The 25,709-nt window shown below is 41.2% G+C and overlaps 1 protein-coding gene across 2 annotated transcripts in view; it reads left to right on the top strand.

Moving 5' to 3' along the window:
• The window catches only part of clmpb (CXADR like membrane protein b), a 238,535-nt gene that overhangs the window by 156,070 nt on the left and 56,756 nt on the right, over window positions 1–25,709 (top strand). The window contains exon 1 of one of the 2 annotated variants that reach the window (XM_034700566.1): window positions 9,419–9,947. The exons of the other annotated variant lie outside the window; for it this stretch is intronic. Coding sequence (XP_034556457.1) covers window positions 9,899–9,947 — 49 coding nt within the window. The 5' untranslated portion in view covers window positions 9,419–9,898. Of the gene's footprint in view, window positions 1–9,418; window positions 9,948–25,709 lie in introns of those variants that run through there. 2 annotated transcript variants of the gene reach the window in all.

Below are 25,709 nucleotides of genomic sequence, written 5' to 3'. Positions count from 1 at the left end.
TGTGAACTCATTGAAATCCCCCTCAACAGTCGGTTTGATTTTACATGCTTGTGTGTGCTTTTAATACTGGTGCTGAAGTCAAGAAACCATGCAAAACCAAACACCAGCGTGGATAACTTATGAATTGATGGATCGTTTTGATTGATTTTTTAAGTGTGTAAATCCTGGTCGCCTGTGGATGGTCCTAAAATCCCCTCAGCATGATTAGCAGCTTCCTACTGAGAATGCTAAGCTCAAACGGCACACGTACCAACACTTACAGAATGGGGGTTGAGTGTCTGTGTGTACTGTATGTGTGTTTTTCTTAAGTCTGCAGGCAACCTTTGGTATTTCTCTAAAAGCCTTTTTTTTTAATTGTTTGATCACTGCACTGGGGCAGTGTTACTGCAAGCAGGAATGTTTTTCTCCTTTAACCCCCAGAGATAAAAGACATTTATGGAGCATCACTGATATTTCTTCAAAGTACTATAGGCTCAGGAGGCACAGCAGAGCCTCATGATCACCTGTATCAAAGAAACTTTGACACAGTTAGATGTATGTGTCATTTTGTCCACATTGCCCCGTGTGGTTTTCATTGCTTTGTGCTGAACTTTTCATTTCTCGTCATTCTTTCTTGGTGGGGCTTGTCAAAGAAATGATCTTGCTTCACTGGTCATTGCATCAGTCACGCCTCAGCCCATGGTTGCTCTGGAAAATTGCCTGGGCTTAAGACTAGTCCCCGGCTCAGGGCATTGAATTGTCTGTGACCAATACCATTTTTTCCCATTGAAAACGTTTTTCAATTCCGGGGTTATTCTGGCCCTCAAAGCATACACAACGTAATCCTACATCATATTCTCTGTCTACTAGAAAAAATATATAATGACGTTTGTTTAACCTCCAGCTCTGACTGTACATTTCATTTTGTTTTATAAGCTTTAAAGTAGCTCTTGTCATGTTCCATCAAACAGAAGTCCTCTGCATTCCTTCTGCATAAATGAATTTATAGATACAAAAATTCATCCCTATAAAGATGTAAGATAGAGTTGTTGAAAAGCACAGTTGAGTGAGTCAGTCCTCAGTTACTGACCTGCTGTCCCACTCTTAGATGTACATTTGCAACCATTGTGCAAATATAGTTCAATATGTCCAACAAACATTGTTAGTTTGCATGCAAAGTGATGGCTCATGAAGATCTTAAAGCTGTAATTTTTACTCACAAATGAGTAAATGTGTTTTCTTTTTATTCAGCGACACAAAGGGAGCAGACACATACAGAAGGTGTAACACCAGAAGATTATCACCTTTAAGTTTACCTTACGAGTTAACAGCTGCTTCATTAAACATCCAACAGTTAGATAGCAACATAAGCATTTGTGCCCAGCAAATGAAGTCCAAGTTGTGCTCCGCCTTAAAGGGATAGTTCAGTTTTTAGGGAGTGGGGTTTTATGAGATGCTTGTCATAGTAAAATTATCACCCACAGAGGAACACGGTCAGCCCAGCCCTTTTGTTTAGAAAGCGAAATTCTTTGGTTTGTCATCACAAGTTGTTTCTTTCATATTGAAGTAGGCATGTGATCTATTGTTGATGTATTAACATTGATTCAAGTCAAGTTAAGTAAGGACCTTTCAGTTGTAAGTATACTTTTTTCTTGGCATACACATATTTCTAGATCTGCAAATGATTTGAATACCTCTGCCAGAGCTGAATTATTCCTATCTGTGCAATTAATCTCTTCATGAACATCAAGTTTTTCTCCAAATCAGATCACTTCATGTCTGTAAATTGAAAGATGTCCTTTTGCCTATCGCTAAGTGAGGATTCATATGGTACAAAGAAAGCCTTTCAAAAATGCATCATACAGTTGACCTTGGGCCGAGTGGGAGTGTAAGGGGATACAGAAGCATCCTCCAGTCACTTAACAGACAAATGGAACAGGTTTGCTCAAAAGGCCCCTTGACATCAGGGAAGCAGCCTTCACCTTTTAACACATGGTATCAGTTTGCTCAGATGCCCTTGACTCTATCAGAGAAGCTGTGGTGTCTCTTTGTGCAGATTGTGCTTCTTTGAGTGCAGGTTTAAGTACCAATGCTTAAATAACTGGCTCCATTACATACATATTTCTCTAAAATAAGAGGATAAAGATAATGCTCAAGGATATGGTGTTTTTCTCCTGGAGTTATTCATCTGCTTGGTCAATTTCCTCAAGTGATGAATAGAGATGTGTGAAAGATGGATGCCCCTCAGCCACACTCACACCTGACATACAGTATGATGCAAAGCATCCGCTGATTTACGCTGGCTCTTCACCACCATATGGCTCACATCACTCAACTCCCCCAATGACCAGCATGGAGACCACTTCATCAACAAGAGGCCAGCAGCAGCATTAACGGAAGTGTGCTTGGGATTTGGACAGAGGGAGGAAGGGACAGAGGAATTACAGAATCAGCCAAATTAAACAAACACTTGAGGCACTTCAGAACCACAAGCCCCCTCTGCTTGTCCTTCAATCAAGCTAGCCTGGTTTGTTTGCTAAATGACAGCATACTCACAGGCTCCCCGTTCTGTGTCAATAAACCTGAAGAGGCAATAGGATCAATGACAAAGAAAGGCATTCAATTTACCTTTCCATCTGAGGCTAATCAGCTAATTTGCCTGGTTCAATTTGGTACTCTAAGCTCTCCGTGAAGGCTGTTAAAATGTCCCTGTAATGAGCACGAAGGTTGTTTTCTCATTCTACATACAGTAAGTCGGTTCGCTGTGGTCACTGGAGGTTATTGCTGCAGCTTTTTTTCAGTCTTCTGAGCGCATTTGTCCGAAAAGAATGACCTGATTTAATGGTAGGGTTACAAAAGAGCAGAGATGATGACCTTTGGAACAGGGTGAGAAAAGGAAGATTTCATTTATACTCTGGTTGTACTTGTGTCATCAAAAATAATGTTAATTAATCTATTTTTAATGTAGTTTATTTTGTTTCAATTCAGTTTTGATGTCAGAATCAGCTTGCAATATCTTCCCAACTTATTTTAGGAATGTCAGTTACTCAGCAGTCTTTTGATGCTCAGATAAATTATAAATTGTTCAAGACTTATTGCAGAAATTCAGGTCTTACATGTAACAGCTTGACGGTGGTAATGAGGTATTCAATATTGCTCTCACCTTTTTTAATTTTTTTAAAAACACACAAGGAACTTGGACCTTGATGAGAAGGACAAGCACTCAGTGAAGAAACCCATCCCATTATGCCCATTTCCCAATATTTATGCTCTACTGGTAAGTTACATAAATTATCAGATGGCATCAATACTCTGATGTCCCAAGCATGAAGACAGAAGGGCAGAGAAGAACCTGTACATAATCAGGGTAACCAAGTGGGCACCTCCCTTCGCTGGTGTTTCAACAAGTTAGGCCCACAATACTTTAGGGAGACTCCACTGTCAGCTCCAGGGTCACAGAACCAACCCCCTCCATGCTGTCTCTCACCTCCTTCAATACCCACACACCAGAATAGAAAAGTGAGAGAAAACAAAAAAAAAGAGTATGTAGAGACAGAGAAGGCAGAGCCACTTCAAGAAGCCCAATTGTGCTCATCCACACTCTACCTCCCCCTCTCCCCCTACCCTCCCATCATCACAAGGGAAGAGAGGAGAGAAGAGAGAGAAAAAATGAGCGAAGAGTCTGAAGAGATATTAGAATGAAGACAGGGACAGCAGAGCCGTTTCAAGGAGTGGTCAAGCAGTACGTTCTACCTCCCCCTTACTCTTCTATCATCATGAGGGAGTAGAGGAGAGAGAGAGAGAGAGAGAGAGAGAGAGAGAGAGAGAGAGAGAGAGAGAGAGGGGGGGGGGGGGGGGGGGGGGGGCTGTACGCTCACTCTCCCCCTACACCCCACTCTAATGAGGGTAGAGAAAAGAGAAGACAGAGAAAACCAAGAGAAGTGTCTGTAGAGATATGCCGGAAAGAAGATAGGGAAGACAGAGCCAGGATGAAAGGACTGTTGGGTCCAGAGTTAGTTAGTTTGAATTTAGTTTAGTTATCAGAACCAGATTTAAAATATCTTCCTCCCTGACTCAGATTGTAAATGTGAGTTATGAAGCTGTTTGTTAATATTAAGTAAAAGGACTGATTGTAAGAGACTTACTGCAATAATTCTGGTTTCTTATATATGATGCCCTATTTGGTGATAGTGAGATGTTAATTCATGTCCTCAAACTGATTTAAAACCATGTCTAAATATTCAAAACAACCTCCTGCTTTTAAAAATGTATTTAACTTTCCTTTCTGTGTGTTAGAAGCAGGCCGGATTCAATGCTTTCCTCTAACTGCTGGGCTGGAAAATGCCAGGGATGAGGAAAACAAATTCTTATGCAGCATGCAATGTGGTGGAAATTATATTGAGATGTGATTGATTTGTTTATCCTGAACTGCAGCAGGCGACAATTTAACATTATTACCTTTCCCAAAGACAGAGTCATGCGATTTCACATAAACAGCAATCAGTCTTATTTCTCTCCTCCAAATGGCACCATCATGTGTGTTTGGTTAATTCAGCCATTTACCCTCATGTGGAATTGATTGATTCATTCATTCATTTCTTCAATCATTCATGTTCAGCTCATTCATTTACCTATTCACCACAGACTTACAGATGTAAAATATAACTGCGTATGCTGCCGGGTTCCTGGGTGCGGTTCAGTCGTTGCCTTGCCTTTAATTAGAGCATGATAACATGTTCTTAAACTCCATCCTCCTCTGCTTCATGTTCCCGGTGAAAGGCTCATGAATAAATTGAGGAGGAACATCCACTTTTGAACTCACTGGGCTTTACACTACAAGGAGAAAGCTGTGCTCACAGGGATGTGGAACAGGAGATGACAAGATGTGGTCTAAAAATGGGGATTTGCTCCCTTTCCTTCGTTACGTCTGTCATGACAAAACAAGAAGGAGGAGGTAAAAATCATTCTCAACATAGCATGATCAAAGGGAAAGGTAACCAGCTGTTAATAAAACCATTCTGCATATTACACGGAGGAAGAAAAAAAACATTAACAGTAGTCTCAGGCTTTTACATCACTGCATTTAGGTACACATTTCTAGTGTGTCCTGGTTGGTGACACCCTGGATCAGTAAAAATGTCACACAAGGGTCAGTTTAAAAGCAGCAATCTGGTTGACTGAAGTTTAGAATTTTTATTTTTGCATTCTGTGTGTCTTCAATCTTCAGAGACTCGGATGTGACCTCATTCCTTTTACAAGAGTAACCTAAGCTTAGGTGGCTGGTCAGGTAGCATTAGCTAACTCAGGGTGATCAGCTACGCAATAAACAGTCTCCACCTTAGAGATCAAGTCATGTGGACTCAATATGAAGGATGGGAAACTGTACAAAAGTCAGCCTGTCTGTAGGCTTTGTAGAAATTCCCACAGATTAATACATTACATTATCAAACAGCAGCAGCACTTCGAAGGAGACAAGCACGAGCAACAAGGTGGATTCAAAATGCCCAAAATGCTCAACTTCAAGCAAGAAGACAGATTTTAAAAGCCACGGCAAAGACCGGATGCCCCAAATGGTTTTTGATTCTCATTAAATACTTATATTTTGACCTTTTAATAAAAATAACTAAACTGGGGTGCATTCCTAAGCACTCCTTTTGTGTTTCAACAGCTGTTATAAACTGGACTTGCAGGGTCACTCTTTTAAACTCTTACAGCTGGAGCTGACAGGGACACATTCACACTATCAGGCTCAGAGAAGACAAATGTTAAGGAGTTATTATTAAATCAGGGGAATGACAGTTGTATTTAATGTTATTGTTGATATGGGGGAAATAAAAACACTGCAGGTACTTAGCCCTCCAAAGTTCCTCGACCTTTTGAAAGTACTACCCCCTGAGCAGGAACTCTTCAAGGAGTGGATCAACAACACCAGAAGTAGATTTAGACCCTGGTTAATACTAGGGAAAGTTCCTCGAAAGGTCCTCAGTTTAATGGGGAAGTTCCTGCTGTTGGAAAGCACCTTATGACAGGAAGGAAAAAATATATATATATACTGAATTGTTTTCATCATTACAATTTCCACAACAGCACTGCTCCTCTGTCTTATGTGACATAATCAGCTCTGACATTCAGTGTTTGTTTCCATCTGTTGTTTGTTTCTGTTGGCTTTTATATTTTACTTGGAAAGTCGAGAAATGCTTTGTTCAAAGTGCTAGCAGGGCTTTACAAAGTTCATGAAGGCAGCAGAGAAGCCAAGATTTCTGTTAATTCTCGTATTTGTAACTAGACTACCTGTCAAAAGTGAGACACCTGGGCACGTGTGTGTCAGAAAGACTGGAGTTAATATATTGTTATTTCAGATTGTACAGTAGGCACAGTCTTTTGTCTCTTGGAGAGATAGTTAACACTTGGAAGTTATTTTGAAGGACATTGGGATTCAATTATCAATTTGCAATGAACCAAACTGAACCGAATCAAACTGTATCGTAATGAGTTGGTCATTATTTTTGATAAATCGTCCTTGAACTGAATCATAGCCTTCAAGATTTGAATTGGACTGGATCTTCTTGTACAGGATAGATTCACACCCTTAAATGATATGGCTTTGGTACCATAGCACTGCTGTATAACATGTCTCTGACTGACATGATCTGCTTTGTCTTTAAAGAGAAATTAAAATAACAAACATTGACCTGTAAGTGCATGCGTTTTATTGGCTTAAGAAGCAGCTGACAGTTTGAATCCTGCAGTGTGGTTGCATGGCACAGTCGGGGAAGGGCTTAACTGACCCATAAACAAACATCCGATTTGGATCAATAAACTGAGTGCCTAATGCCGCCTTCAGATGCTCGCTATAAATCCTTGAGGGCCGCCCTTTTCCTCATTAAATTATAAAGGAGCTGCAAGCCATGAAACAGCGACGCATCACACTAGTTTCTAAAAATAGAATGGCCTAAACAAAGGAATTTTCCCCCCCTCTAGGTTTATATTGTTACTCAAGAATCCTTTTAACTAACCACTTCTTCCATTCCCAGAGGTCAGGGGGAAGAGGGGGCCAAAGCCAGGCAGCACACCACACTCGCGTGTCTTCGCAGGGTGTCTTCGTGCATCAACAAAACACCAACACGTCCATGTGATGTCATGATGAGGGAGATACAGCTGTTCTGGTGGACATGAACACTTTCACTGAAGCACTTCGTCTCTGCCAGGAGGTCCGAGGTGCATCTTGTTGCTCCAATTTAAATTGCAAATCCACTTAAAGTACATAAGTCAAAAGTGCTTCAAGCTAAAATGCAAGCCGTGTTGAGTCTGGAAGATTTTTAAAAAATCATGGAGCTTGCACTTAGGGGGATTACATTTTCATCCTCTGAAAAAAAGGGAGGGAGAGTCCCAACCCATCATTACTTTCACCTCGAAAAAAGGGGCAACCCGCACAGCAGATGATATTTATCTTAAAACAATATCATTCATTTCTCTGTCCTCTAATACATTTCAAGACTGGTCATATGTTTTCAGGGAAGTGAGAAATGGGTGTGTTGGGATGGCTGTGTTCTTGGTGATGTGAAACTAATCAGGGAGAAAGAGCAGTTTCCACACTGGTGACTTTTCAAGGCCCTGTGGTATAAATATCAGCCATCTGTGAGGCCATCTGCATTGGGGTGCTATATCATACACCAAGGCCAAGCCACCAAACAGACAAGTTGCCTCCCATGGCAATATCCACACCCAGGCGAGACAAGGAACAAATCGAAGGATCTCTGCCATCAACAATGGATCTGCCCCATATCTTATGTAGTGTTCATACAGAAGTGAGCTCATCTTTTAAAGGAGCGATCATGATAACCTCAGTGGTGGGTAATGCATAGAACCGCTGCAGGCTCTGCTCTGCCACCTGATCTCATCTTTCTCCAGAAAAGCATGCCTTAGGGGGGAAAATTGAAAAAAAGTGCAATATATGTTTGAAATCAGGTGCGTTTTCAATCAAGTGTTTTTATCTGAACTGAGATTACAGTACGGTTGCAGTAATTGCAGAGGGAAACAAGTCTGATACCACCAGCCATCTATCAAAATGTGACAGCTGATTCTGCAATATTTTGGAGTAGTTTTTCCTTTTGTACTTCACTACACACTGCTGCAGCTGACTTCTGTGAATACCGGCTACTGCAGAGACTAGTTGCATTCAGACTGTGACCTTTTATATTCAGCTGGAAATACAAAGATAAACAGAGCAACGCAAGGAAAGAAGAAGCATGAAAGGAGTGTTATTTGCAACCAAAAAAAGACAAGAGATGACTGAAGACATCACCTCACTGTGTTTTATCTGCCTCCCGCAACATCTGGCAATATATTGTTCATGTTTGCTGCATGCTCTGCGTCTCATCAACTGTTCCCTGCAAACATGTGTTTTGTTTTTGTCCCTGTGTTTGCGTTGCGGGAGAGAGAGTAAAAAAAGAGGGACAGAGTGCATGAGTGTGCGTGTCTATTTGTGCATGTGAGACATTGTTTCAAGCTATCTAGTTATTGGAACGGAAAGGAATGGAGGAAGGCTGGTGCTGAAGAGCAGGCCACTCCAGGGGGAGAAAAAGAGAGAGAGAGAGAGCAAGAAAAAGAGCAGAGGGGCCACTGGCAAGTGAAAATCCTTGTGTTGTTTCTCTAGATTGTTCAGACACTGAAGTGGGGGATTAATTTGTCCCAAGGTCTGAGAGCAGCCATCAGCAGGGAGCAGCACTCGGCCTTTTGCTGTTTGTTTACCCAACTTGGACCATGCTGCTCTTGTTAAATATCTGAAACCAAAGCCAGAGATTGAGTAAATCTCGTGTGCCAGATTTGAAGAGATTGAATAATCCTAAAATTGAGAAGCTGGTGGACAAATTTTAAATGGTAAACAAATGAAAATATGCCTCTTGGTTCAAAACTGAGTGCCTTTGATCACAAGTGTGCGTCATTGTAGCGTGCGAAATATAAATAGCCTGGGAAATATTAAGTGCCTGTGATTTAAAACATGCTGCATTTATTATTATTTGATGTTATTCATATAGGATAGTCTGAAAATATAAACACTTCTGAAGTCTAAACAAACAGTAATTATTTACCCGAACCCTTTATTAAAGGTTGCTAATGAACTGCTAAGGAAAAAAGTCAGCATATTATTTGGGAAGTTGTTTTTATTAATGTGTAAATCCATATATTTATTATGAACTCATTCCATTTTAGTCCCAAAACGCACAAAGAACACTTTTCTCTTATAGCATTATAAGCCTGTAGGAAACATATTTTGATTTGAAATCAAAATGTTCTATAAATAATATTCACCCCATGTGTATTTCTGCATTAGCCCAAAATAACGTTATCCTATAAAGGCCACTTGATTTCCATTCATAGGAATCGTGAAACCTAATAAGAGGACTCCCTTTCTCTCATCCATCCTTTTAGTGTTTGTTGCAGATCGGCTGTGTAAGAGAACTTCAAACTCTAGAGGTCTCCATCCTTCAGCATCCCCTCATCATCCACCTATTCGCCCTCCTCCTCCTCCTTCTCCTTCTCCTCCTCCTCCTCTCTAGCATTTTGTGCAGCGGAGGAGGAAAGGAGGAGAGACTGCTGAGGAGGAGACAGAGGGGACCCTGAGACAACACGTCCCACGCCAGAGCCAGACAGCCAGGGAACTTTGATTTGACGCCAAGTAGCCTGCGATGAACGTGACGATGAAGAGAACGAGCCGCCTTTCTTCTTCCTGGGAGGCTTAGATATGACGGGCGCGTGTAACATATGATGTCCTTGGACTCATGTGTTCAATGAAGATTTGTTTATCTGTGATTTCAATCCTCAATTCGCTGATGGTGCCGCTTCGTTGTGCCTGCACTTTGGTCAGCCGAATGAATCTGAAGGCAGTCTGAGCGCATTGTTTCCAGCACCGTTGCATATGGGATTTCCAGCCGTGATGTCTGCAATATTTCGCTCTTTGTTTCTGGGTAAGTCACTTCCCTTTCCTTTATGAGATAATTTATGCATTTAAGAAAGCAGCGGAGCGTGTTCGTCTGGCGATGTGAACATTGATGTCTGTCGTTTTTAAGCACGATAGTATTTTTTCATGTACCTTTCTTTTGTTTCACCTATCAGCAACACATCTGGCAAATGTTCTCAGCCAACACTGATGTCAGAATGTTATTATTATCTTCTTTGTGTTTATTATATTTCATACAGACACTCTTGGACTGAAATGTGCGCATTAAATTGCTATTTATATTTACGCTTTGATTTGCCTTGATCTGCAAACCAAAGGCTGCTCTACTTGGGGGGCTTTTCGTATCAAAATGAAAGGGGATAAAAGTTCACCTGACCCCTCCCTATGTATCTGCTGTACAGATATTTTACCCCGTATATGAATCTATTTACACGTATTCTTTTAGAAACAGGTCTGCAGGGAAACAGAGAGAGAAACATATCAAAGTTACAGCAACCCCTCCGTTTTCATATTTGCTTTTGCTTTTTCTCATCATTTGGCCCCATTTTGTGTCAGCTAAATGGCATTTTGGGGCTTGAAATGTATTCATTTTATGGGCTACATCAATTTTCTTTCAAATTGTAATTGAAAAGGCTAATTGAATATTGTTTCTTTGTAACATAGTTGAGAGCTTCTTTTATCTACCACTAGAAAATGAGTTAATGTTCTGGAGAGTCTTAAACTAATACTGATTTTATAACTCCTTCTCTCTGGTAATGTACTAAGTTCCTGGAGGAGCTCCCAGGTTGAACGCTAATGAGGAATTGTTTAATTCCACTGTGACTTCACTAGCTTTAAGTTTCCATAGCTCTGTGAGACAGTGTGTGAAAGTGTCTCAGAGTTAAAGGTTTTACACTCCCCCACTGCTGTCTCATCACCTGCAGTGGAATTTCCCTGGCTGGGTGTAACTGGGGATCAACTAGTATTTTCCAAATGGGAGTTATTGTCTAAAGTGAGTCAGAAAAGCGATACTAGGTTTGAGACAGTTTGGAAGCCCCTCAGTTAAAAGTAAGAGTGTTTGAGAGCAGCCGTATGAGGAGTAATGCACCAGAGAGCTGGCAGCTCGCCTGTTTTGGTTGGAGTCCAGAAGTCGTGCTCTGGTCTATATGAGGCTTTCTGTTTTTCTGAGTGCAGTCAGGAGAAAATCAAAGGAGTCGATCATTTCTGTTTAATTTTTCATTCCCATGCTTTAAACATACAGCTGGTTTTACTTGCCTACGTTTTGCTGTAGGCCTGTATCTGCCTTGAGGGTTTCTCCACCCCTCCCATTATTCAGTTACTCTCATATCTTGGCGACCTCTCAGGAGAGGACCCTGCCCCTTGCCTGGTGCACTCTGGGAAAAGGCTACAGTCTCCTGTGACCCTGAGGAGGATAAGCAGTATAGAAAATGAAGAAGGGAGATGTGGACCTGCATACATGCTGACTTGTTAAAGCTTACATCGGTCAGCTGGTGAACCCACACAGTATGTGATCACTGATCCTGTGCTGTGAGCAGAGGAGTTGGCTCTTCAGAGATCACTGCATATCAACACATGAACATCTGCTTTCAGTTATGAGCTTGTGTGGAATAATGGTGTGATTCAAGCTAATGATGTAGACTCCCTCCTGGTCAACAAATGGAAGGTGCAAACATCACAGGTTAAATCAACAACAATCATGTTTCCTTTCCAAAAATAATAATGGCACTCTATTCTTAAAATAACCATCAGGCTGTGCCTTGAGTATAAAATGACTTGTGGTTGCCATGGTGAGATGTTTTCCCCTTCCCCTGTCATGTCACAAAAATATGACTGTACAAACAATTTGTGCAACTGAATAGGATATCATAAAGGATGGATGTCCGGTACACTTGCGACCTGGATCACTTGTCTCATGCAAGAACAAAATTTCTGCCTGTCAGCCAAAAAAAGCATTTTCCCTGACCAAGAAGATATGTAGCTTTTAAGGCTAGGCTGCTCTGCTGTGGCAGACTGAAGGACATTTTTTCCTAAAGTTATTGCCTGTTTTAATTCAAGATCAACACCAAGGCCAAGGAAAGAGAGGAAGTGGCTGTTTTATTATAAAGGAATCAATAGTCATTAATAGGGACTCATTTCCTTTTTATTTGGCTTTGGTCTCACAAGTCCTGAGACATCCTTAATTTAATATCAGTGTGAGATGTAATATCCACTGTTCACATTACAGATAAGTAGCGCAATTAATTGCCACAGAGAGTTACGAAGCTCCCCTCTGTACCTCTGCCGATGGAAAGTAAGGAACAGAACAAGGTCAAATTTAACTCGGGAACGGTGTGGTGGATCCAGCTAGGTAAAGGAGACTTAGTGATGGATTGCCTATCTGTCTTTGTTCCAGGATTAAATGACTCTGAATGAGGGAATTTGAAAATGACTGTCCAAGAAGTAATAACAGAGTGTAAGTCACTTGACAGAGTTGTAATTGAAAAGAATGGGCAGCTTTTGTTTGAGATTCAAACGTCTGCAGCCTCATTCAGTGGAGTTTTATGTGTTTGAGCATCAAGGCATGAGACAATGCAGTATGAGTGATCGTAGGAGTTATCACTTATCATAGATTCCTGTGAGCTGAATCTCGTGTTCCTACAGGCATGTGTACGTGAGTGTATCGGTGTGCAGATTGTGCCTATGCACGCATGCTAGTATTAGATGTAGATAAAGAGAGCAGTGGCTCCAAACAGAAATTCTGTCCCCATTCTATATTTAGCATGTCTGCCGGGGTAGGCAGAGGATCTCTGAAATGTGAAGATGACAGGAGCCTCCTGAGCCAGAGGTTATGAAGTGACATCTTGATGTGTTTGCGCCTGAATCACACTCCCACACACACCCAGTCAGACTTCTGACATTCCTACAAACCCAGAGACATTTGGATACTTGACATCTAGTTACCATACATTAAGGGTACATTTTGATCTCCTCTTGGCTCGCATTATTCTTCATCCTTACCATGAGGCGTCCCCTATGTACACCCACAGCTTTGAAAATATTTGTTTTCTGCAAGCATGGTTGGAATATGGCACCTCAGTTCTGTTGGGCTGAAACTTGCATGCTATTTCAAAAATGTCTCAGTTAGGTGTGGAGACCTGCAAAGTGAGTGGACCTCCAGTGGCTGGTTCAGTTAATTCACACAAGTTTATTTGTAAATCATGATGTATACGCCCTTTTCAGATATTTTCATACACAGACTGAGGAAACGGATAATGCAAAGCTTCACAATACATAATGCATCACTCTGTAGATATTGCTCCAAGCTGTAGGACATACAGAACAATAACAATGCCGCTGAAAAACACCAAATAGCTAGAAGCGCATAGCTTCAGGTAGCTGAATGACTTCCTCCCTACCTACAATGTCAGCGATTTGACATGCAGAACAAAGTGTAAACAGACTTCCATCAACAGAGGATTGTATTACTCAAAGCAGAAATGGCAAATCTGAATTTCTCAGCAAGGGCAAAACAGACTGGAATACAAAACCTCGACCAAGGGTGACTGAAGATGCCTACAGATGAGAACAGAGGTCCAGGCGTCCTCAGAACAATTGACCCATATCATTAACAAACACTGATTTGCCTCCCAAGCACTTTCCCTGCTGATGTGATCGGCCTTTGAATGACACCATGCTTCCCTGAATAACCAGCCATCCTTTTTCTGTACCTGAGGGATTCTTCATGTTTCATTGATTGTGTTGCTTTTAGTCAGAAGGTCTTGCTATTCAGTCGCAGCAGGTTGAATGCCATGTTCAAATGAGAGTCTTTGTAAGTGAAAGTCTAGCTGCTTTGTACTATAAATGCTTTTATTCCTACTAGAAGAAGGTCGAGGCAGGTTGTATTTTTATAGCAGCCAGAGACATCTGAGGTAAAAACTAAAGGTCGCATTGGTGGAACGAGCGGAATCTGCCCTGAATTCATTTGCCGTTTTTTACGTTTGTTCTTTGTCAAACATCTGTGTCCTCTTTCTTGTCTTTCTCTGTAATTTGTCTGCAATCCAAGCATTTTCCCTGTATGGGCCTTTTCTCACTTGCCTCTTGTAAATACAAGACACATGCCTATTGACAGAGCGGGGTTTGTGCAGCTTTTCTGACCTTATAAACCCTCCCCCTTTTCATCCGTCACTGGGAATAATGAGTGCCAGATTATTTTGGAACGTATGAACAGGAACTGCCTATTTCACTTTACAGCTAATCTTTGACAGATGTTCTGGAGAGGCTCACACATCCACATTAGCTGGAGCCACATGCACACCCTATGCAGGATGTTACACTACACTAAGTCCATGTGTTGTAATTCTCTACACACAGGCACAAAAAGTAAATAAGAATAAAGATAGACATGATGAGCCAATATAATCACATACACATACAAATTACCTCCTGTAGAATACTATTGATGAAATGTGAAAGTCATAAAAAATGTGTCATTTTGGGAAAGACACTTGTTTACTACTTTTTCAGGACAACCCCATATTTTCCTTCTTTTGGGTGGTAACATTCGGACTTAAAATATTCCAGTATACATGAACCTTGATGACTCCAAATGTACTTGTTAAACCTTTGTCAATTCAACACAGGGGTTTCCAAACTTTTCAGCCTGCAACCCTAAATAGTCATGCCAGAGACTAGCAACCCCAACTCTCCCCCAAGGAGGTGAAGCACCAATGGAGCTTTTCATTTCCTTTATAGCAATTGTAAAAAGGCTAGGAGCTGCATACAAGTAATCTTCAATCATACTGGCATTAAGTGTAAGACACTTAATTTAGCTGGTCTGCAGAAAACTAGCCTATACCTATGTGCACATGCTGCAGCGTCTCCTGTGCTGCTGTTAATTGACCTGCTGAAACTGATGCTGTTGTTGATACATCCTAAGCACCTCAGGGATCACATGGCAACAAAAAAAAGCAGAAAACTGATGACACATTTTTTATGTGGATTTTCTTTTTTTAATTTAACTTCTGTTTAGTTTATTTTTAAACAATATAGAAGGCATCTCATGACCCCCCTCATTGGTGTCTGGTGACCCCCCCAAGAGGTACTGACCCCCACTCTTGAAACCACTGATTTAACAGATCAGACAAAAAAGACAAGATAAGATATAACATGGTAATCAAAGCTGCTGATGTGTGTATTTGTTCTTTCTTTCATTTGTTGCTTTGTAGCCATTCATTGAAATGCCTAACGTGTGTGCTGAAATTTGAGGATTTGGCTTTTAGCTCCTGTTTCTACAATTTGAACTTCAATTTGGCGGGGTTAAGGCTGATTTATACTCCTGCGTCGAATTGACGGCGTACCCTACGCCGGGGAAAAGCGTAGCTCCCGTACCTACGCCGAGGCCTACGCACGTACCTGACGTGCTCCTCCTCCAAAATGTAACTACCCGTAGAGCCGACGCGGACCGCAAGCTCTGTGATTGGTCCGCTCGGCGGCATTGTGTTTCCCGCATTTACAGCACTTCTGGGATCCCGGACATCTTCCGCACATCGGCCGTGTATTTCATCTCCTCCTCTCTATTCTTCATGTAATCATGTCTGTATGATAAACAGCAACATGTATCAGCTGTAGATTAACATAACACGCTCTGAATCTCTGTGGAAAAGTAAACAGAGATCGTAGCGGGGCCGGAAGCAGGCGACCGGCTATCAGAGAGATGCACTGCCCTCAAACATTTCGGTGGAAAATTGCTACGCGTCACGGACACAACGACGCACAAGTATGTGGTGTTCATGTCCGTGTCAGCCCCTGCTGCGTAGGGGAGACGCAGGAGTATAAATCAGCCTTTAGACTGGTCAGATAAAACAGGCTCAGTGACGAGACAATCTTGGCTCTAGGAAATCTTAGCAAGTGAATATGTGATTTTGTAAAGTACTTCATAATGAAAGAAAACCCAATAAATAAAGAAAAATACAAGTGATTGAGTAACAGCAGCTGTGCAAATAATCATCCAATTGTATCAGTTTTTTAAAGATTGCTTGTTTAGATTCATTGAGCAGCATTAATATCAATGTACATCAATGTAAATGTAGATCAATGTAAAGTATTTATGGATATTGAGACAAATTCCAGCTAAGCAGCACAAAAAATATGTGTTTAGCTTGTGTTATGTTTGTCTTATGGTGACGACATTGGTAACAGTAATCATCTTGCTGTTAACCACTCACATTTTGAAATACTTGACTGATTCTTACACCACCTGACCTCAGCAGATATTGATTTAACATTCTATTGAAATGGTTAACTGATTTAAAGTGGCTGAATGGGTTCAAAACTGCATCATGACACCAGGAATGTTCTTTCCGTGTGGCCTTGAATTCCTAAACAATGAGACACATTCCCTGAGAAATGATAATAATTGATGTTAACTTAAAATCAGCTGCCCAGAAAAAAATAATAAATCGCCCTGTAAAAGCTTGGTTAGCTATAACACTGAAATGTTGCTCTGCCCTCGAGCTAACAGTTATCTCTGCAGCCATAACAGTTTCTTCCAAAGGGAGGATTTCTGCCTTATTTGCTGTAGTGAATAACCATGAAAGTCAATGGAGCAAGTGCAATTAGGCTTTCTATTTTCTTGGAAAATGTGACGCGATTTGTTGCTTATGTGCATAAATATTCGAATCAAGGTCTAGGATTGTTTTATGTAAGCAGTGAATAAATCAAAGAATGAACAAAGCGGCAAGATAAACACTGATGTTGTCAGCGAGGTGGAGCATGGAATTGTCTCCATTGATTCCCCCCGCCAAAGTTCTGTTCTGATATTAATTCTATGCTGCTATTGACATTGCTGAAAATGGGATTCCATCTATCACCACCCCAGTGCTTTTCAACTCAAAGAATAGGGATGATCAAAATTCATACGTCTTACGAAAATACCATTAAAAATGATTTGTTTATCATGGTGGGGCTAAGATGCTATCTCAGCGCTTCCAGCCCTGTTGTGATGCTTTCAAGTGCTTTCTGCCATATTGAAAAGTGGCTGTGCAAAATAAAACTGGCAGGCTTGTCTTCCCTAAGCAGAACATGCTTTTGATCTGTGTTTCTTGTCCCTGAAACCAGGTATATCTGTGTTTTCTGTGCAGCTGTGCATTCCAACTGTGCAGGAAAATAAACAGCTCAAAAACCAAAATCCCTGTTGCTGGGGTGTCTTTCACTTGCAAGCAGCTTAGCATAGTACTTACATCAATGACACAAAGGAGGAAAAAACAAACTATTGATAAAACATTTATGCCCATTGAGCTGCACAGGGGTGACATTGGCAGTGTTATTTAGCGGTCAAGGCTGTTTGTGTCCTTAAGGATTTCCTGTCACCTGGGAGCTTGTTAAAAATGTACATGGTTGGCAATCTTGCTTGTGTCATGTGTTATCCCTGTTAAGTAACATGTTCCATTGTTTTAAACTTTAAGTTATCATTTCCTTCCACTGTCATGTTCCTTATGTGATGCTCTACTTCCTTTCTTTATTTCCTCCCCCTCCTTTGTAATTCTGTGCCCCGCCCTCGTTAGTGTGCACCTGTGTCTGATTAGTCTCACCTGGCCCTGATTACTCCACCGCCTTCCCCTGTTTCTTTGCCAGTTTGTGTTTTAACCCTTGCTCCCAGTTTGAATGATTACTTCTGGCATCACTTGGCTTTTCATCATTGTTGTTGTGATTTTGAATATTTTCCTGTGTGCCTGCCATGGACACATAACAAAAGTAAGCCATTTTGGTTTCCTTTCATGTTGCAATGAATCCTTCCTGTAGTCTGCATCTCAGTCCTCTCTCTTTCTGCTTTGTGTGACATGCATAGACTGTGGAAAACATGGATATATAAATGTACTGAATATATGTAATTATTTATTGATGCAGCAAAATCTGACTCCAACTAATTTCCAACTGATCTAGAAACATGAAATGAGTTGGACTTGAGGAAGGCCTTTAGCCTCTTGGGAAATAGCTACAAGGTTTTAGTCAGTCAAATCAACCACACCCCTTTTGATGCATAACTGAGTTATTCAAAAAACAATCTCCCTTCATACAATTATTAAGAAAAAGGAAATTAGTAAAAGACAGGTGGCCTATACTATGAAGTGAATTCAGCACACTCAGGGTATCTTTTAGTTATCTTTCTTTAGAAGAGATCGGGTAAAACAGTCACACAGAGCTTGTTATCAATCTTGTAAATTAACCCAGTGTTATTGAAAATGTGCCTCCGTGAAAGATGCAGAAATAGCAGCATATGACATCATCTCACTAACATAAACAAGTCAGCTTTCAGTAGATCATCATTTTTAACAGACTTAAAATTTATTTAGTCAGTACATAATAGATCTCATTAATTATTCCAGGTGATTCCTGTAAATTAATTTGTTGCACAGGTGAATCTTGTGGCATGTATGATAGTCTTGGACACAATAGTGAAGCAGCAGCCCTGAAGGTAAAAAATGATGCAGTGGAAAACTGATAATAATGTACAGTATATGAAAAGATAATTAAAAGAAAAGAAAAAATATTCATATTTTAACGCTGTGGACTTTTTCAGTCCCTGTAGTAGGATGCTTTTATTAAATCATAACAAATATAATTTGTGAATATATTTCATATGAAAAATCTTTCAGGAGAGACAAAGTGTTCACTGGTCTGTCTTCCTCCCCTCTATCAGCTCACAGATTAAGACACTTAATTGGTTAATGACTATTTATTTTTGCAAACTGATTTCTTACCCCCAAATTGACCCCCACGGGAGCTGGTGAGGCATTCATCAAAAGTGATCTAGATGAATAGAACCAGTATGTCACTCACTGCAGATGTTGCTTCGTAATACAGGCCTTGTTTGTTTTGTACCAGACTGCAATCGTGTTAAATTCTGCTACTAACATTGGCATTTTAATATGGGTTCCTATGGGGTGCCACTTACTTTAGGAGCAAGCCTCGAGTGGACAATCGAAGAACTGCAGTTTTGTGCATTCATGTGTCAGTTCCGTTTTACAACTACAAAGTTTGCTGCTTGGTTGAACCTTATTGTGACAGCTCATGCTTAATGTAGGACTGTTTATACCACTCATTGTACAGCACAGGGGGAACCCAGATCAAAATGTTTGATGTATTAAAGATAGAAAAAGCTGGATTTTGGTGAGTGGCCTAATGTTGAAAAACGTAGTAAACACTCTGCCAATAATGTATGGTTTCCTACTTTGTCGCTTAGTGGTTTAATTGGTCATGGGTTGCTTGTGTCAGACTCCAACCTGTGTGGTGCCTCATTTCATGCTGCGTTTATTGATTATCATATCTTAATATCAACCTGGACGTTCAAACTGCATTACATTTCTAAGATGAAAATTCGCCAGAGAATACAGCTCACAGCCAGACTGCGACCACTCATGTTCTCCCCATAAATCTTACAGCAAAGGATTTTTCATGCAGACAGAAGAACTCTGAAATGCACATTTATTTCTTGCTTCCTGGGGTGGTGCCACCGCACGAAAAATTGACTTTTCTTTCACTCTACATGGCATTCAGCTGTAATTCAATCCCTAGAATTGATTGCAGATGAAGAAAAGCGACTTGCATTGCACCAAACAAAGGCAAGCCAGACTCGTTTTTTTCTCTGGTCTCTAGCTTTTCGAATTGAGGGCTGACTGAATGAACAGGAGGAAATGTTGCACGTCGCTCTATTTAGACACCCGCTGTTCCTTTCAGTTTGAGGCAGTTTATTAGCCCAGCAAGCAGGACACTCCATTAGGTGTTTTGAAAGCGCGTGCTCCATTGTCTCACTCCATTTCCTCTTTTGCTTGCCAGCCTTCCCTAAAGCGTTAGTGGCTTTAATCAGCAGAGGCCCTTCTGCCCTTTAAACATTTATCTTCAGCCGCTTTTGGTCGTCACCGAGCAACCCTGGAAAGACTTAAAGATGGATGGGGCTTCGAAAGGAGGGGATTTGGTGGCCATTGATTAGAGTAGTGTAAGACAAAGCGGTTACCTGCACAAGACCTGAACACCATCTGGAGGATCCCCTTCACTCTTAGTGCATGAAAGCTAAAGTCAGGACTCAGCCATCTGTCCAATTAAGATCTATGCTGAGTGTGAGAAAGAATAACATTTTTTTGGTGTTGTTGGAGAATAAAAAAAAGTCGATCATGCAGAAACTTTAAATAGCAGGCTTAATCTTTTTATTGACTGCAACACAACTCTGGGAATGACCTTTAAAACTCTAAGACATATGCAGTTCTGCAGATGAATTCTTTCTGGGGATGAAACCCTTGCTCATCAAAACCTTACCTCATGTAATGGCCATTCATTAGGAGCTGTGAAATGCATTTACTGAGGCCCAGTCTCGGTTTACTTGTCCTGTTCTCTTGTACTGGATGTTGTGTGATGGATGGTTTAATTACGAAACCACAATGCACGGTCATTTGCCCTTTCATTGCACAGCAAAAAAAATATTGTAAACTGAATATCACTGATCAACTGCTAGATTGTCCACAAATGTAGAATGTAATGGCCTGATTGCTCTACAGCCAAAACGTCCATATTTCATAGAACATAAATTGATGCTCTATCAGGCAGAGAGGTCCAGAAGTTTGTTTCCACAGGAGATAATGTCACTCAGGCGTTGGTCAAAACACTGTTAATATTGCGAGTGTGGAAAATGTTTCCTTTTCCCTCCCACTTCTTTTCCCTTTCCCTGCAAAGTGGTGCAGAACAGATGGCACCACCACCTTTGTTTTTTCCGACTCGTTAGACTTGACTTGTTGATGAAATGGAGCCTTTACGGTATACTGCTCATGCAGATGCATAGCAGTATATTTTTTAATGCTGCTCTGTCTTAAAGTGCCCGGCAGCCTGACTGTAATAAACCGCAGCCTTAAGTTTCTTTAGTGCGGATGTTATTTTATATCTTACAAGACTGTATATTGTCCCCTTTTTCACCATAAGCAAGAGAGTAGTATTAGTTTTGCATGGGCTTAAAGTGAATGTGGAGACTGTTTGTTCATTAAACTGCCAAATAAACAATCATACCTATTCTCAAGTGCTTTCTGCTGTAGGTTAGTGGTACTATGCATACTCTACAGTAGAAAATGCACCTCAGAGATTACAAAAGCTTCCCAGTTATAACTCCCAGCTCAGGCAAGCATCTGTCCTCCATTTGTTCTATGCAACTTGTTCAGCCTGGCCCATCACACACTTTCTGACTTTTAGATCACCACATCTCCTGTAAAGAGACAGGCAGAGGCTTAGGACAGCATTCAAGATGCCTGTCATGGTTTGGCATTGTTGTCCACACTGTCAGACTGTGAGTGATATTGTCTTATTGTGGTTGCTGGATCAGAATGCAGAGCATCTCAAGTGTGGGAACAGTGCAGCAGTGAATGTAAACCAGGCTGCACTCTGAGTTCTCTCTCCCTTTCAAATGATTAAACACAAGTCTTTTTTGGGATGTCACGTTTTCTTTCAGCAGCAGACATAATTTTATTTTGTATGTCTTTCTTCAAGAGGGAAATCAAGAGTGTTAGCATTTGGCGTGATTTGCTGTCGAGAGTCCAAAGACGCGGAGGAGGAGGAAATAGCAGAGTTTGCAGATTCAAGCTCTTAAAATAATTAAAGTTGGCATGATGACTCTGCTTTCTCGACGGGTCTAAGCCTAAAAAAGACAGCTTTGGGAGTTACCACACAGCAACAGCCGGCTGAGATCTACAGTGAAAAAAAGAACGATAACGGTTATAATATGCAGATAAGATTAAATCAAATGCATAATTCTATCACTGAGGAGTGAAATGATGCTTTTGGCAACTGACCCATCATCCTAAAAAAAGCAAAACATTTTTCCATTTAAGAGAGGGAGATGCTGTTTACTCTATTAACCTTTCCTCTCGGTTGCACTCATGACATTGAACAATGTGGAAGAGGCGGACTCCGCGCTGGCCCTTTTGCTAATGAGGCAATTAAGTCTATGCTGCCTTGGTTGAGCAAGGGGCAGGGAGAGCAAGGCAAGTCATCTGCTGTCTCAGCAAACACCAAGCATCTAAGCCCTGCTGCAGTTAGAATATATAACAAGCTCTGCTCTGTTGTAGTGGCCGCCCAGTCGTCGCGGTCCTGCCTTGTCAATTGCAACCCTTTGCACAGCTGGAGATCACGAGCAGCATCGGGCCATATCTGTCCATGTTCACTGAACCACAGCAAGTAGAAGTGGAAGATGAACACAGAGATAACACAATGTTTGTGCTCAATTTGTATGTTTTCATCAAGCCAAGGTGGGCAGCAATTGTGTAACATAGCCACAACCATCTGTAGATTATTTTGAAATAACACAGCAGTGTATATAGCTTTGTTTGTTGATAAAAAAGACTGTTGCCATTACTCCCTGCATTATATGGTCTGCTACACAATAAACACAGCAATATATTATTTGTTAATCTACCAGAATACCCTCAGAACATCTCAGATATTGAACGTATTGCAAACAAGGGACTAAACAATGTATTATGACATTTGGAATCATATAAAAAGTGAATGAACAATAGAGCAACCTCCAATTCAAAACACAGACTGATACCTGTTTCATTCATCAGCCTCAGTGTGTCCTGTTGACTCGAGTATTTACAGTGTTTCTGGATGTTATGAGTTATTCATGCAGCTAAAAGAGCTCTTGCTAGCCGACAGACTGAAAGGATGTTGGTTTTACTGAAGGTCAGTGTAAAGAGTGGCATACACTAGGCTGGAGATTGACTGTAAAGTACAGTGAAGTGGAGTAAGATGTTGCTCTGATCCTTCAGCCCCAGTAGACCTATGAGAAGAGCCAGGTTCTGCCTCTCCTCTCTATGACTTATTTACAGATAACTGAAAGACTGGCACAGCATGTGTGGCAGAAAGATAGTCAAAATATGAATATACTATCATGCACATGCTAGATGATTGAGTGGCTTTTGATGTGTGCTTTCATGCCTGCTTTTATCATTGCAGTCCCTCTCTGACATTTCTGAGGGATGGTATGGTATTCCAATTTTCCCAAGTGCTTTGTAGAGTGTTTATGCTGAAATGTGCTGACACTATGCACCCATTTGAAAATATTCCAACTCAATTAGATGAGTTAAACAACAATTAATACGTTTTCACCCTGTTGGTATGGTGACTGGCTGCCATGAGCAGCTTCGGTGTCCCACAAAAAAGGCCAGCATTAGGGCCTAAGTTAATGTGTTTAAGGGATGCACAATTCTAACGAGTGATAAAGGAAGGCTTACGGCTGCTCAGAAGGGATTAGGGGACATAGTCGTCTGTCTTAAGGCTCAGGCTTAACCATCATACTCTCTTTTTTTTTCATTTCCTCCTCAATCGCTCCTCCCTGGTAATGAATCGCCAGTGTTTCTTGACTCAACGCATGAGAAAGAACGTCTCACTCGGCAGGGAATGAAGACGGCTGCTCATTAGCCGTGGAAAGGTGTACCGAGCCAGAAAGAGGAGATGTCCGGACAGATTTGCTTGAAATCAATGCCTGTCCTCTGAAGCTTCCTTTACAGTATGCAGTGGCTGCAAGTTATCAGAGTCCAGGGAGAGGAAAAATCTGTGCTAAAGTCTTACAGACACATGTTTTAAGTATACACTGTTGAAACAAAAGAATGAAGTGAGCACTATGGTGCCTTTTGGCGTCAAATTTCAGCCCTCTTGAACAGCTTTCACTGTCCACTTAAACATATTTGCCTTCACCATGTGACCAGATCAATATTGAGAGATTACCTCTGCTCGGTGGGAGACACGGATACCTCTGAAGTGGCAGGATTGGAGAATGACAGATCTGGTGGTTTTCAGTTACAGGACACTAAAGATGCATAGTGGCAAGGGCGCCAGAAAAAGTGCTCAGTTCGCAAAGGGCTGCACCGGCAACTGACCATGTGTGTTTGCTGCTGGCTAAAATTACTGACACTGGACACGACAGGATACATGGCTTTACTGCAAATACTGGGCCCTGCATAACAGAGCACCATCATCACTCACTTCTAGTCCTCTTTATCTCAGGCCAGACTTCATGCTTCTTTTCCACATATACATGAGACTGCTTGCCATAAAGGGTTTCTCATAAAAAGCTCAGAAAAAAACATGACGTTTTCATTTAGTATTCAGATCGCATATTCAGCAGTTCAAGACTGAAGAAGATGCCTTTATGCTTTTGTTGTGTGAGAGTGTGAACTAGTGTGTCACAGGTTGGCTGTGATGTGAAAATGTACTGGAGCTTTACATTTGCTTCTCTGTGGTTCTGAGCTGTACTGTACAACATATGTTCATAGCATTTGTTCAAACCTTTTAATTTGTTCTAAACACAATCAAAACTGATAACAAGAAGATCATTATGCTGCATTGTTATACTCTGGAACCGTGATACCAGGATGCAAACATCATGTGCCATTGCCTTCCTGTAACATTTTTAAACATTCTGTTGCCCCAAGCCTTAAACTGATGATATGACCTTTGGCTTCATATTTACACCGATGCTGCTCTTTAGCTCAGGCTGACAGAAGACAGACTCGTGTGCAGTTTTTCTGGGGCAATGTCAATGTTGTTGTCACCAGCGCCCTGTTTCACCCAAGATTGCATCTTGAGAGCTTTTCATTGACATACAAGTTAGCAATGTTTTGTCATTATGGTAAACCGACCATTTAGAGTCTGCAGGGAAATCATGATGCAGCAGCACTAGCACATTTTTGATTATTAATGCAAGTTGTAAGTGGGAGCAACGCCCATCTTGACATCTACTTCACTTACCCTCTTTACACCCCCATTGTCCTCTGCTCAGCCACACAATCTGCATATATAATCACCTTCTGCAGTTGATCTCAGGATCAGCCAGAGTGGTGGTTTTAGATGAGAGGGAGAAAATATATTCAACCTGATCTGTCCTGTGGGTGGACATTATGATGCATTATTGCTCATATTATCATTAGCATAGCCAGTAGAACACAGGTAATGAGAGCCCTTGTCATTTTGCTTATGGATTTTTGTTTTACTTTCTAGAAGAAGTGATCCCACTTTGTTGTTTATTCATTCCTTGTCATAGTGTGCAGTTTATATGATATCTGAGGGGAGGAAAACTATATTGTTTATGCTTTTGCAGATCCCAAATGTTCTCTGTGTTACCATTGTTTGCCTACATGGCATCGATAAAAGAATGAATGATGTCTCACTACACTGACCGGCAAGGTCATTAATCCTAATATTTAGACTGTAGCCGCCATGCACTCCCAGCTGTGGCTTGACTACAAGTAATCATAGCTATGCACCCCTGCGTATTGTGCTGCAGGAAAAACACTGCAAGCGCAGAGGCTGAGTCCATCAATCTAAGAACCCCACATTTTTCCTCCAACCCCATGTTAGAGGATTTTTTGCATGGCACCCTTCCCCCACCCAGAGGGAATATGTTCATGAGCCCCTTCTCTTACTGTCCTGTCTCTTCTAAATCCCCTCTCTCTCTTATGAGGGGTCTGAGCGGATGGAGAATACGTGGAGAGCTTCCCACCCCAGGGTCGTGATGGATGGCCACTCAGCTACACATACCGTGCACACCAGAGGATGGCCGTATTTCTCCTTCAATGCCAGTCGTGTCGACCTGCATCTGCATGAGGACAGTCCTGGATGCTGCTTTGTGCAGGGCCGAGTAGGAGTATCTGATTAGGTGTAATGGAATTACAGTAATCTGATTCAAAAAAGATGACATCTGTAATCTGTTGTATTTACTGTAAATATGCAGTAATCACATCAGAAATGCTAG

Source organism: Notolabrus celidotus, chromosome 14, assembly GCF_009762535.1.
Source record: "Notolabrus celidotus isolate fNotCel1 chromosome 14, fNotCel1.pri, whole genome shotgun sequence".
Taxonomy (NCBI): Eukaryota; Metazoa; Chordata; class Actinopteri; order Labriformes; family Labridae; genus Notolabrus; species Notolabrus celidotus.
The sequence above is the reverse complement of the archived record's forward strand: the minus strand, read 5'-3'. Positions and strand labels throughout refer to the sequence as shown.